The following is a 13,791-nucleotide window of genomic DNA, read 5'->3' as shown; positions in this document are numbered from 1 at the left end:
ATCTACTGGAGAAGATAGGCATATAAAACAATGAAAATCATAGTCTGCTGAGCACTTACCATGTGGGTAGGCATTGGCAAACTTTTTACATCTATTTTCTCTGGTATTTACCAATAATCCTCCATGGTAGATGGCACCACCAATTTATAGGTGAAATCAAATCACCTACTTAGAAAATCACAGAACAAGAATGTGAAATGTGGCTTTGCTTCCTTTTATTCCATACTATTTCTACAATTTAAAAAAGCACCCTAAGATAAATGCTTGGCTAGAAAGAGGCACACCAAACTACCTGAAGATTGGTTAAGCAAGACTATAGAAGTGGCAATATATGAGTATTGGAAGATAACTAGGAGTGGAGTCCACATTGGTGGCAAGGGCATCTAGAGAAGGAATGAACAGCAAATGTAAAGGCTTAAAAATACTTCATGTTTTCAAACATTTTTATGTTTAAAACCCAGTAACTTGGAATAGATTATGGAGTCATCTTGGTCATGCTAAGGAGTTTGTATTACACTGATGACCATGGGAGCCACTAGAAATTTTAAACAAGTAATAGCCTATCTGCATCTAAGGTTGACCTTTTTTTAAAAAAATAATAAATTTTGCAGAAATCAGCAAATGCTAGAAAGCTCCAGTAAGAAAACTGGTTGTGTCCAATGGATTTGAGTTATAAACACATGTGATAGCTGAACTTATGAATATATATATATAGTTACGGAAGAAATGCTGGGGTCTGAATCCAAAAATGTAGAAAAAATTGCCTGTTGTGCTTTTGGGGGAGACCATCCATAGTTTTTATCAAATGCTTAGAAGTATGTGACAATCAAAAGAAAGGTGACATTCAAACCTACTAGTACACCAAGAAATCTGTATAGAGGAAGAAACCAAGCACAGGTCCCTGGGGAATAAACATTTAGTCATAGGTGGGACGGCAAGAAAACACTACGGAAGTAAAATAGGAAAACCAGCAACATAGGGTAGTCAAAATACGGAAGATTGAGAAACATCCCTTATTGACTGAAGTTAGTTTTGAGTATGGGTGCGAACACCAGTTGCAATGGGTTATGTGAGTGGTAGGTGACAAAAAAGTAAGAGCTAGAGCTACTCTTAACAAAATTTAACTGGAGAGATTTAATTGTAGTTGAGATGAATAGAGAAGTCACCATGTTAAAAGCTCACTGGAAAGAGGTTGGAGATGACAGACAGCTGGAAAGACTTAATAGCATAAGAATTAGCTGAGGAATGGAGGGTCACAGGTATTGGACCTGGAGGTTCGATGTCATGTAGTGATTTACATGTGTGGCCTCCAAATTTGGCTGTGCATTAGAATCACTGAATGTTAACAACAGATTCCTTGAGTCATTTGGCAGGTTCTCATTTAGAGACACCTGTATTTAAGACACACCACAGTTAAACATTTGAAACTACTTATCAACTTTATCAATAAAAAAAGTTCCATACTTGATTCTAATGAACAGCCAGATCTTGTAACTGATTTAGAAATCAGAAACGCTGAATTTTAACCCCAAAAGATGGTGCAGTTATAGTCCACACATAACACTGGGAACCAGAACTAGGCATCTGTACTGCAAATGGCAAGGAGAGCTGAAGGGAGCATGAGAGAAGATGGAGCATTGTCTTTTGAAGTAAGAATTGAGTGTGTGAGAACAAAAAGGAATACTGTATTTCCTGAAAACTACAAATTTCATTGTTTATACCCTTTTCAATGTTGGCATTTCAACATACCTACTTAAAACTTCCATGGTCTCAAAAAGACTACAAAGTAACATTATTTACCTAAAAATAAACTTCAGGGAGAAAATAAGGATATAATTACATATTAAAAATTTAAAGCTTCTCACATGACAGCTTAACCTAAAACAGAGAATTCTAGATTCTATTTTCCTGGCTGGCTTTCTTTACAGCCTATTTTAGTGCCTAATAAATGCTCTGAAAGGTTTCTACAAAATAGTCAGGAAAAGGTGAGGAGGCATCTAACCATGTCTTCCAAGTGGAAGATTTAGCTGAATCAAGAGGTTAACTTGGAGGTAGAAATGGAAAAGCAGGCTATTGTCAGGGACTGAACTTCTACTGGAGAAGCAGTTTTCTCCTAATCTTACATGGATAGGGGCAGCTCCCTGTGTTGGGCAGGTGGGAAAGAGCAAAAAATGAGAGGCAAAAAGCACCAGTGAGGTGCCCTGGTGAGGGTTTGGAGGCGTGTACCAAAGGGAGAGCAATGCCTGGAAAGCGGAGAGTACGTAGTTGGCAGAAAGTAGAGATGGTTACCAAATCTATTTAGTTCAAGTTTTGGCCTAGGGTCAGCCCTGCTCCCTTTGGAACTAGATGCAAACAGTTGATTTATGGGGGATTATGAGGACAACCGATTTATAACCCACTTTGGAAAACCTGAGGTAGAGGTGGAGGACTAGCCATTTTTACTAATTGGAATCATAAGCTTCCTACTTATAAAGGGTTCCAATTCTTTGGCATGCCGATATACCCACCTCAGTGTGTGTTCTAAAACTTGGTTCACTTGAGAAAATGTCAGTCCCTCACTTACCTTGAAATCCTGTGCAATCTGGTTGTTACATTTTGACTATTTCATTAAAATTGCTTTCCAGAGTATTAACCAATGACTCCTTGCCAAAACCAGTGTGCTTTTCTTAGCCTCTTAATATCTCCTGGCCCCATATATTCCTTAAAAGTATACTCTTTTGCTCTACGTGACAGTGCATGTTTTCCTGTGCTTCTATTTTCACTTAGAAAGAACTTTAAAAATCAAATACACGAAGTATAGAAAACAGTCTTTCACATCTTTTTCTATAAAGTAACCAGTTTGGTTAAGTTTGGTATAGATCTTTCCTCAACTGACAAAAATTCTTTTACAAAGTAATTTTCAGAAATTGAGACCACATATGTATTGTTTTGCCTTTTTCTGTATCTGCAATTCTTTCCATGTTGATTAATGCATGTAGATCTGCATTTCTCTCACTGTGTAATATTTCATATTATGCATGGAACATAATTGAGCCATTCTTTCACTGATGTATATTTACAAAGTGTTGCAATGACTATCCTAGTACATACATCTAAGCAAGTGATTTTGAAGACTTTACAACTGGATAATTGCTGGTTCAAGAGTATATTTAGAACTTTGATAGATACTGCCAAATTGTCCTTCTTGGGTCACATCACTCTAAGTCTTTCACCATCAGGGTCTTCAGAGTGCTTTGTTGAGACTTCTTCTGACACTAATTATCCATAATCTTTTGGTTTTTATCATTGATGTGCAGTCTTTGAGTACCCTTTTGTTAATCTGCTCTTGATATCTTTATCATGGTTTTTGCTCATTAATTATTCTATTTAGTCTTTCTCACTTAAATTTTTAGAATAAACATTAAGTCTTCTCTGATCTCGACTTGTGTAGCCTTTTAAATGTTTACATATTACACTTTTTCCTCTCTGGTCTCGGGGGCTTGTCTTGCTTAGGACGGCCTTCCTAAGATTTGTAGAACAAATTTTCTGCATTGTCTTCTAATACTTTATGTTAATATCTTGAATTCTGAAGATTTTGTATATGAAAATAGTGAAGAGCCTATATTTCTCTATTTGAAAAATTCCACCTCTATAATAAACAAATACATAGGGTTATTTCTGGACTCTAGTTTGGTTCCACTAATCTACTTGTCTAGTCCTGTTCCAATACCACAGCTCTATAGTTCTAATATGTATTTGGGTAAGTCCTCATTAATTCTTCTTTTCAAAAATGTTTTGGTTAATCTTACACATTTAATCTTCCAGATAAACTTTAAAATCATCTTGCCAATGTCCACTAAAAATTACATTAGAATTTTTACTTGAAATGCACAAATTTAGTCTCAGGAGAATCCTATCTTTACAATACTGTGCTTTCTCACACAGGAACATAGCATATTTTTCCATTTATTTTGATCTTCTGTAACATCCATAAAGGAAGTTTTATGGGTTTTTTTTAAATGTAGGTTTTGCTCACTTACTAGGTTTATTCCTAGAATATTTCACCACTGTTGCTGCTAATATGAATGACCTCTTCCTTTACATTTAAAAATTGATTCCATCTAGTTTATAGGAAGTCTTCTGTATGTTGCTATGATAGTTTACCATCTTACTGAACTCTTAATTCTAATATTTCAGTTTCTTTGGTTTTCCAGCTAAACAATGATATCATTTGTCTTAATTTCTTCTTTTCCAATTTCATACCTTATTTATCTCATTACACTGCGTCCAAAATGCTTAGGATGATGCTGAATTATAGGAATGATAGCAGATAACCTGGACCATGACATTAAGTGTGCTGTTTATTTGTTCATCTAGTTAAGCAAGCTTCCTTTTATTACCTAATATGAATTTTATTTTCTTCTTTTTGAATCAGTAATAGACGCTAATTTTTCAAGTGCTTTTTCAGTTATCAATTAAGAACGTAGTTTTTCTCCTTTATTAAATTAGGAAATTTTCATTACTATACTATCTAGTGTTGTTAACCCATCCTTGCACTGGTAGGATAAACCTAACTTGGTTATGGCATTAATTCTCTAAATGCACTGCTGGCTTCAGTTTCCTTAGGATTTTTGCAGGTACATTTACAGACTGAGCTGTTGTTTGGTTTTTTTTTTTCACTATCCTTGTTTAAATTCTATTAGGGTTATGCTACCTTCATAGTTGGGAAGTATCCCATTATTTTCTATGCTTTGTTCCTGGTGACTTCTGTCAGGGACACAAGTCACTCTTTTATGACTATCAGTTTAAGATATTCTAACTCTTGAGGCCAGTTTTTTGACATTTGTATTTTCCTAGAAAATTGTGCAAATCAATTTTCATGATTAGTATCAGTTTACACTAAATCATTAGATTTTCAAATACTCCATCCCCCACCCCAGTATCTGTACTGTATTCCCTTTGTTTCCAATATTGTTTTTTCTCCTTTTCGTCCTCAGATTTGCTAAGTGTCTATTTATTATTTTTAAATACCAGCTTTTATCATTTTTACTTTCTATTTCATTAATTTGTTTTTTATTTTTAAACCCTTTGACATTTATTTTGGGAGATTTTACTTTTTCTGCTTGTCTGCTGTTTGTTTCCTTTTCTGATGCTTCCCGCCATGCATGTATTCTTTAATGATGTGTTATCTCATTCCCTCAGTGAGTTTATCCCTACAACATAGCAAAAAAATAAAGCCTTTACCATTATAACTGGCTACAAGCACTGTATTAATTTGGAGTCACTTATAGTAGATTCTAATTCCCCACCTCCTAATTAGGTGATCTTGGCCAAATCTCAGTGGTTTCTTTATCTGTAAAAATAGAAATAATACAGATTACATTTGAAACTATTTGCAAATCATTTAGCACAGAAACCGCCCCATATAAATGAATTAATTCAACAGATGTCTGGTGAAAGGACTCAGTTGCCCTATTTCTGAAAATGAGGGAATTGGGATGACTAATCCCCAAATCCCTTCCAACTATAAAAAACTTTACTTTCAGTCTATCAGTTCATGCACCCCACAATCACTCAGTCAACCTACCCACTCATCTACACAATAGTTACTAAGCCCTTCCCCCTGAACTAAGTATTTTAGATATCAGAAATTCCAAGATGAATAATGAAATAGTCCCTACCTCCCAGGAGCTCAGAGTCCTTGGGGGATAGGGGTGAGGACAGTTAACACACTGTTTGTGGGAAACGAGTAAACTCGTCATATCGCCTCTGGTTGGAACCGGCAAAAATTTTGCAAAGTAAATAGAGACCTCTTTGTAAACTAAAACACTGAAAGTTTCATAGAAAAATATCAAATAGATCGAAAGATATGAATATTTTACGGAAAGTCTAATTTTGGCGAGAAAATGTCAAAACCCCGCGTTACGACGCGATTTGGCGGGAAAATGCCCGCATACAAAGTGTTAAAAAACGTAATTATAATGCAATGTGAAAAGTTGTCTAATATAAATGTTGTGGGAATTCAGACTTTGAGAAGTATGTGCAGCAAAATCAAAGATCTAGGTAGAAACCCTAATTTAGGTAGTTACTACTTACTAGCTGTATTTTCAGGCTCTTTACTTGGCACTTTATTTGTAAAAAGAATAGTAATACTGTCCTGGTAGGTTATATTAAGGATCAAATAATAAGATTAATATAAAGTACTTAGTACAGTGCCAGACTCATAATATGAACTCAACAAATGACTGCTATTAACATTACAAGAGGTTATGAAGTTAAAGAAAGGCAATTTACTGTATTTCAAGAGAGGAAAGGTAGGGTCACCGGAATTTCCCAAATGTGTTCACAGCACAAAACCTATGGCAAAGCAATAAAGATGGAAAAAAACAGGGTGAGAGGGGAATCAAGGTGGGTGATGCCCTTGGAGGGCAGAGAATTCTAATTTCTGTATTCTCAGCTGCTAGCACAAAACCTGACCCATACCTTTGCAACAAACAGTGAATGGAAAAATACAGCTTAAGCAATAAGGTTGGAGAAAAATACTTGGGCCAAACTGTTGAAAGCAAACATTTTTACAGCGAAAGGAACCTTCAATTTGAAGTCAGGAGACCTGGAGTAGTCTTTTGACTAATGACCTGTGTTTTTATACTGGCTCTACAACTTACCTGTTCTTGGCCTTACCAAATTACTGATACCTTGAATCTCCTCACCTGTAAAATGGGGATTACACCTACCTTACAAAATTACTGAGAATTAAGTACCAAGCGATTATCAAAGGGCCGGGCACTAACAAGCACTCAATAACGATAGCGGCTGCAGCTGCTATCTTCTCCTTCAGGCCTTTTTCCATACTTGTGATAAGATAGGGTAAGAATATCTCTCCTCCAACGTTCGGACCAGCACTGAGAAATACTAGGTTTGCCAAGGACGAGAGGCCCCGCCCGGCCCGCGCCACACAGGTCACCTACGCAGACTGCAGTCCCGGAAGCCTCCACCTGCGCGCTGAGCCGTGGGGGGCGCGACCGCTGCCAGCCGTTACAGACACGGGGCCTAGATAAGGCTGGGCGTAAGGACGAGCGGAACTTCACCGAAACCCGGTCCCTACCACCATCCGATTCCTCTAGAGGCGAAGCCTTGGAAAAGGTGGAGGAAGGGGAGCCGGAAGTGACGCCAAGGCGTAAGGAACTGGAAATGACCATAACACGCCGGAAGTTTATTCGTTTCCAAGGCGACGGCTCCGCCACTGCTCCAACCAGGTGGTGGGAGTCGGGACGCTGGAAAGCGACTCCGAGAAGAAGGTACTCGTCCACGGCGGCCGCCGCCACAGCGACTCGCGGGGAGTAGCAGCCGAAGACGGCGGCCGCCGCACTGGCCCTCACGCGTGGAGGATAAACAGCCGACATAACCATCGCGGCAGCCAGTCAAGGGAAAGAGGTAGCGAAGACAGGGCAAAAATCCGTGGAAACGACGACCACTGCTGCAGCGTCTCTACGGGCAGCGTAAGTGAGGACCTCAGCTTCTCCCGCAGGGACTCGAGGAGGGTCAGTGAAGACCTGGGCCTCCGCCGCAGTGGTTTTCCGGACAGAGTTAAGGGACATGGTGGCGGCCACGGTCACAGCAGTTCCTGGGAGAGACTAAGGGGATACCATGGCTTTCGCAGCAGCATCGTCAGTTTAAGTGAAGTCGGCGGCCACCAAACTAGTGACTCGGTGGGAACGGTCAGAGAAGACCGCGGCCTCCGTCTCGGTGGTACTTGGGAGGAAGTCAGGGGAGTCGGCGGCCGCGGAACCAGCCACTCGGGGGAGAGGGGCAGTGACGACCGCAGCCGCCACCTCAGTGGCTCTTGGGAGGGAGGGAGTGTCGATGGCGGCCACAGCCTCAGTAGTGGGTGGGAAGGAGTAAGCGACGACGGCGGCTACACGGCCAGCGAATCCTCCGCGGTGAGCGTCAGCCAAGATTCCAGCCCCCACCTCAGTGGCTTCTGGGAGAGGGAAAGTGAAGACGCGGGTTCTGGCTGCAGGGGCTCTTGGCAGAGAGCAAGGGAGGACGGCGGCCCTGGCCGGAGTGAAGACGAAGACGGCCGCTGCAGTGGCTCGTGGGTGACGGCAAGTGAAGACCGCCGCAGCAGCGGGGGCCTGGATTCAACTCCTCCTGGGAGCCCGAGAGATCGCACCATGCCCGGGGTGCCCCATTCAGGCCCCTCCACCTCCTCTACGGAGACTGCAACCCCTTGTGAGTCAGATTACATCCACGGTCCTTGTCTCTGCCACACTACTTTTCTCACTTCTGTCCCCATCAGTCTTATCCGTGCTGGCAGGTCCCTTTCTCAGCTGTCACTCATTTCCCCTAATTGACCTATTTTCAGTGGGTCTCAAAGCTGTTCACCTGTGCCCTATCCTCCCTCAGTTTAGCTTTCCCTCCTTTCTACCCATCGCCATTCCTGAGACTTGTTGCCTAGACTGACATCAACCCTTGTTAAATCTTATGGACCCTTTTAAGTTTTTACTTGGTTTCTCTGCCGCATTCGACCCTGTGGAAATGACACTAGACTTACCTATTTTTTTCCTTCCACTCTATCGACTCCCTCTTCTTTGGTGACTTTTCTTCCATCTTCTCCGTAAGTGTTTCTTGTTTTTGTTTTTGCTGAAAAGTGCTGTCACTGGTGCTTTTTTTCTTGTCATGTACTATGACTTCAACTCTACTGAGGACCCCCAGATCTGTGTTATTCATTCAACCATCCAGTAAATATTTATTGAGTGCCTAATATGTGCTGCATATTAAGGATATCAATAAAGAAGACAGGCACATTACTTTCCTTCTAGTGGGGAAGATAAATACTGAGCATATAATCACTAATGTGATTAATATTATACAGAAGAGAAGAGTGCCATTGGCTCCAGTATGAGGTGAGGATGGGTGTCCGATAAACCTACCTAATACTGAGATATACTTAGCACTGAGATCTGAATTCCAGATCTCTCCTCTGAGCTGCAGACTCGTATGTACAAGTCCCTTCTGGAACTCTTCCTTGGGCACCTTAGCATCAACATGTTGAAATATAATTTTGTACCCATATGCCCGCTCTGCCCGTCAGTGTTCACTCTCTCAGTAGCATCACACCACTGGGGGAACTAAGCCAGACTCCTTGAAGTTATCCCGTTACTCTTCCCTTATTTCACCCACTGTATCCATCCAAGTTCAGTTCAACCTCTTTCCATAATATTTGTTGAATCTGTCTCCTTTTCTGTTCCTAATGCCATTCTCTTAATTGGGAGTTCTCAATGTTTCTGGTATAGACTACTGTAGCTATTTTCTTACATGGTCTCCCTGAATCGCTAGTGTTGCATTTTTGCTCCTAAATGAATTCCCCTCACTGCAGGCCAACCCTGTAAACTCAGCATTACAAATCTGATCATTCTTCTTCTGTTTAAAATCCCTCAGTGACTCCCCATTCTCTGCTCTAGCCAACCAAGTTCTACCATAGCCTATCTCTTGTCTAATTCTAGCCTCTTTTCCTTCCAGTTCAGCAATAGGGTGCATTTTTTTTTTCTTTTTTTGTGGTTTCTTGATCACATCCTACTGTTAATGCTGTCCAGAATGCCTTTCCCTGCTCCCATTTTTTTTTTGTACAGATTTTTTTCTTTTTGTATTGGGGAAGGCTAACAGGACTTTATTGGGGAACAGTGTGTACTTCCAGGTCCAAGTCAGGTTGTTGTCCTTTCAGTCTTAGCTGTGGAGGGTGCAGCTCAGCTCTAGGTCCAGTTGCTATTGTTAGTTGCAGGGGGCGCAGCCCACCATCCCTTGTGGGAGTCGAACCCCGAACTTTGTGGTTGAGAGGATGTGCTCCAACCAACTGAGCCATCCGGGAGCTCAGCTCAAGGTGCCCGTGTTCAATCTTAGTTGAGATTGCAGGGGGTGCACAGCCCATCATCCATCCATTGCAGGAGTCGAGGAGTCAAACCATCAGCTCCAACCAACTGAGCCATTTGGCCACCTGGGAGCTGAGTGGCAGCTCATTGAGTTTATTCTAGTTGGGGAGGGCGCAGTTCTCTGGCCCATGTGGGAATTGAACCGGCAGCCTCGTTGTCCAGAGCTTGTGCTCTAACCAACAGAGCCACCTGTCCGCCCCCTCCCTACTCCCATTTTACCTGGCCAGCTCCTGCTAGTCCTTGAAGATTCGTCTTAGATGTTACCTCCCCCAGAAATCATTTTCTGTTTCTCTTCCCTCCTGCCCCAGCTGAGTTAGAAGTCTTCTGTGCTTCTATAAGTTCTTACGAGTATTTTGTCATTGCTCTTGTCATATAATTGTATAATTTGTGTTTGTATCTCTCTGTGACTTCCTTGAGGATTGAGACCATGTCTCCTTCATCTTTTTATCTTTTTGGTAGACACCAAATTAATTTTGGGTGGATGGATGGGTAGATGAATGAATGAATTGGCATGGAATGTGGTGAGAAAAAAAGGCCATAAAATTAGATGGAGCCAAATTATGGGCGGGCTTAGACTGTCATACTGAGGGTTTGGACTTTGTGCTCTCTACTAGCGGACTTGGTTCTCTATACTAGTGGTGGATAACTAGAAGCAGTTTGGTCTAGAGGCATGAAGTGCTCAGGATTGTCTCTCTGTTTATATGGGTAGAACACCATTTGTAGATCTTGCTGTACTGGTTTAAAGGAGAAGAATGAAGGTTAACCTAGGGGGTTGACATCATTAAACATATTAAGTGGTGTGGTTTATATTTTGGTGCCTTTCTTGCTCCTTTCCCGGTATGCATATATCTTTTAATTGTTTTTCCAGGTCTTGCTCAAATGTTTCCTCCTCCTCAATTTTACCTGTACTCTCTTAGGACAGTACTGTCAGGTTTTTTGTTTCATTGAATTTCTCCACATAGATTTTATAAGTTTTAAAGTGTTGGCGGAAAGAAAATGTGTTAATTCCGTGTCCATTTCCCATTATGTTATCATAGTCCTGGCACATGGTAGATACTCATAAAAGATTTTTGGGTAAAATGTATAGCATTTTGCTAAGAGTTGGTGTAAGATATGATTCCAGTGTAAAATATGGTACCAACCCTCAAGAAGTTAACATTCTAATTATGGAGAGAGGACATATTTGTACATAGATAAATGGTAGTACGAGATTGCATAGACTGTCTGCGAGAAGTGTTGGTGAGTTCTTTTCAAAACAATTTGAGGTCAGGAATCGTGCCTGTCTGTTTTGTTTAGGAAATATTTTGATTGAATTCTTCTTCTCCTGTCCACTGTTTGTTCATGCTTAGATACCTGTATTGCTTCTGGTTCTCAATGCACATTAAAATATTTTACAGTACAGTGAGCCTGGCAATGCAGTCTTTATGTTTGGTACGTTAAATTATAAAATATAAGACACTAACTAGAGTGTGTGAAGTAAAAATTGTGACCTGCCTTTCCTTTCTTAGTGTCGGACATATGAGAAAGATAAAAAAAATATTGATAAACTATGTCTGCCAATGTGAGATAAGGCTCTAGTAAAGTCTTTTTCACTGGAGAGTAGTCCTTTGTTAAAGAGAATGCACTGGGTATATTTCAGAATGGTTACTTTTCCCCTCCCCTCGCCAAAAACATGGGTTGATTTTTCTTGGTGTTTTGCAGTGATAACCTGGTGGCATTTTTAAGGTAAAATCGATGAAAATGTGGGGGTCTCTCAGCAATTTGTCAAAATTATCATTTAAGTGCTTCTTGCTGTTTATGGCTCCAGTAGCTTCTGCTCCAGGGAAGCTGAACTTGACTGTATTTCTCTATATTTTTGCCTCTCTTTCCAGATTCAGGGTGGCAATTTGTCCTGAGGCCTCAATTCTTTGATCAGTCCAAGAAAAGTCCTTGGTTTTGAGTTTGTTCAGCTTTTCTCCTGTAGGTATGGGAATCACAGCTTCCATGCTCTTTGCGTGTTAGAACTGAAAGGGAAGTCTGATAAGATGTTAATCACAAACATCTCTGTCATAAATTATTTGGAAAGCCAAAGTGATTTTGTGTTTTCTGTTGAATCATTGCTTTAGTGTGTTTTTTTTTGTTTTTTTTCAGTTTTATAATATATTGTAAGCAGATTGATTTTTCAGTAGGTGCCAGGAAGAAGGTACATTTTGGGAGCATACATGATGCAGTGCGAGCTGGAGATGTAAAGCAGCTTTCAGAAATGGTAGAACGTGGAGCCAGCATTAATGAAGTTGACATTCTCCATAAATTTACCCCTTTACATTGGGCAGCACATTCTGGAAGTTTGGAGGTAAGAAGCTATATAAATGATCAAACTGGGGTAAGTTTACAGATGTTAGCAGTTTTATAAATTTAACAAACAGGATGGAGGCCTTATGCTAGGCACTGCAAATATAATATTTTCCTTTTCAGTTCAGTCTAATATTGGGTGTTTTGGTTATCTCAAAACCTAGTGGCCTAAAATAACTGTTTATTTGTGCTCAGGAGTGAACCAGAAATTTGGATCTCAGGGACAGCTTGTCTCTGCTCCACAATGTCTGGGGTTTCAGCCAGAAGATTGAAAAGCTGGGGCTGGAATCTTCTGAAGGCTTATTCATGCAGATATCTTGTGATAGAGGCTGGCTGTAGGCTTGGCATCTTAATTCTTCTCCATGCAGGCCTGTTTGTGAGTTTTCTCCACCTGGGCTAGTTTGTGCTTCCTTACATGAGGTGGCTGGGTTCCAAAGGCAAGCATCAAGGGTAACTTACAGAGGACAGCATAATGGACACCTAGCTCTATGCAATCCTAACACTTTTGCTGTAGTTGCTTAAGATTTTTAGAAAACAAATGGAATATTACTAGTACAGTTGAAGTCTCTGAGCACCCCTCCCAGGTGCCATTTCTCTCCTTCCAACTCCAGAGATAAATTTACCCTAAATTTGGTGTTTATTATTCCCGTCTGTTATATACTGTTATTACATATGATTATATCATTGTTTTATTTGACATATTTTGTATAAATGACATCATATTATATGTATTGTCCTGCAGCTTGATACATGTGGTTACATATAGGTACTCTAGTTCATTTCTTTCAGCCATGTGGTAATAGTCTATTCTTAGACTAATATCAGAATTTATTCATTGTTTTATATTGAGGGTATTTAATTGGTTTCAATTGTTAGCTAATAGCAGTGCTCAGTGAATATTTTTATGCAAAACTTCTTATTCTTGGGCTGTGTGCAATGCCAACTGGAATTCTTCTCATGATTTAAGATTGTGTGCGGGGAATTTATTTTAGCTGCTACGTTTCCCCAGGCTGTAGGCTGCAGTAGGTCTAGTCACTATGCAGTCTCGTTTTTCAATCCCCTGCCACACAGACTGCTTCCTATGAATATGGCTTCTCTGTATGATTTCTTGTTTGGGCTTCTCTGCCTCTTGGAACCGAATCTCATTTAGAGACTCTCTCTCCACCAGTTTGTGTGCCCCACTTGTAAACAATGATTTTCCCTTTGGCCTTTTAGTGACTTCCTCTCACCTGGAAGAAATGTGCCTTGACAGGTATTTCTACACATGTAGCCCTGGGTGGGTATTTTCTCTGCTGTTTCCTCCCATATCACTGTTTGATCTATACTTGGGCAGCTTGCCAATCTGTTTTGTGGTTTGTGGTTTAAGTTTCAGATGACTCAGTTTCATCAAAGATAAGGTTTTCTTCCTGTTTTCCTTCCTCTCTCTCTCTCTCTCTCTCTCTCCCCCCCCCCCCACTCTCTCCCTCCTCCCTCCCTCTCCCTCTCCCCGCCCCCGGATGATTTTGAAGAGATGAAATACTGATTTTTACTCTGCCCTATTCCAATAGGATAG

At 40.6% G+C, this 13,791-nt stretch overlaps 1 protein-coding gene across 8 annotated transcripts in view; it reads left to right on the top strand.

Annotated features, from left to right (window-relative positions):
• The first annotated feature begins 7,222 nt into the window (after positions 1–7,222).
• Positions 7,223–13,791, top strand: part of ANKRD42 (ankyrin repeat domain 42) — a 49,291-nt gene continuing 42,722 nt past the window's right edge. For 3 of the 8 annotated variants that reach the window (XR_012497458.1, XR_012497459.1, XM_074335682.1), the window contains exons 1-2: positions 7,224–8,211; positions 12,074–12,240. Coding sequence is in view for 6 of the 8 variants with exons in the window: in XM_074335682.1 (XP_074191783.1) it covers positions 8,154–8,211; positions 12,074–12,240 (225 nt within the window). In the remaining 2 variants the exon portion in view is untranslated. Of the gene's footprint in view, positions 8,212–11,786; positions 11,872–12,073; positions 12,241–13,791 lie in introns of those variants that run through there. The other 5 variants (XM_074335684.1, XM_074335685.1, XM_074335683.1 and 2 more) reach the window with 4 other exon arrangements.

Source organism: Rhinolophus sinicus, linkage group LG06, assembly GCF_036562045.2.
Source record: "Rhinolophus sinicus isolate RSC01 linkage group LG06, ASM3656204v1, whole genome shotgun sequence".
NCBI lineage: Eukaryota > Metazoa > Chordata > Mammalia > Chiroptera > Rhinolophidae > Rhinolophus > Rhinolophus sinicus.
This window is presented reverse-complemented; position numbering and strand designations above follow the sequence as displayed.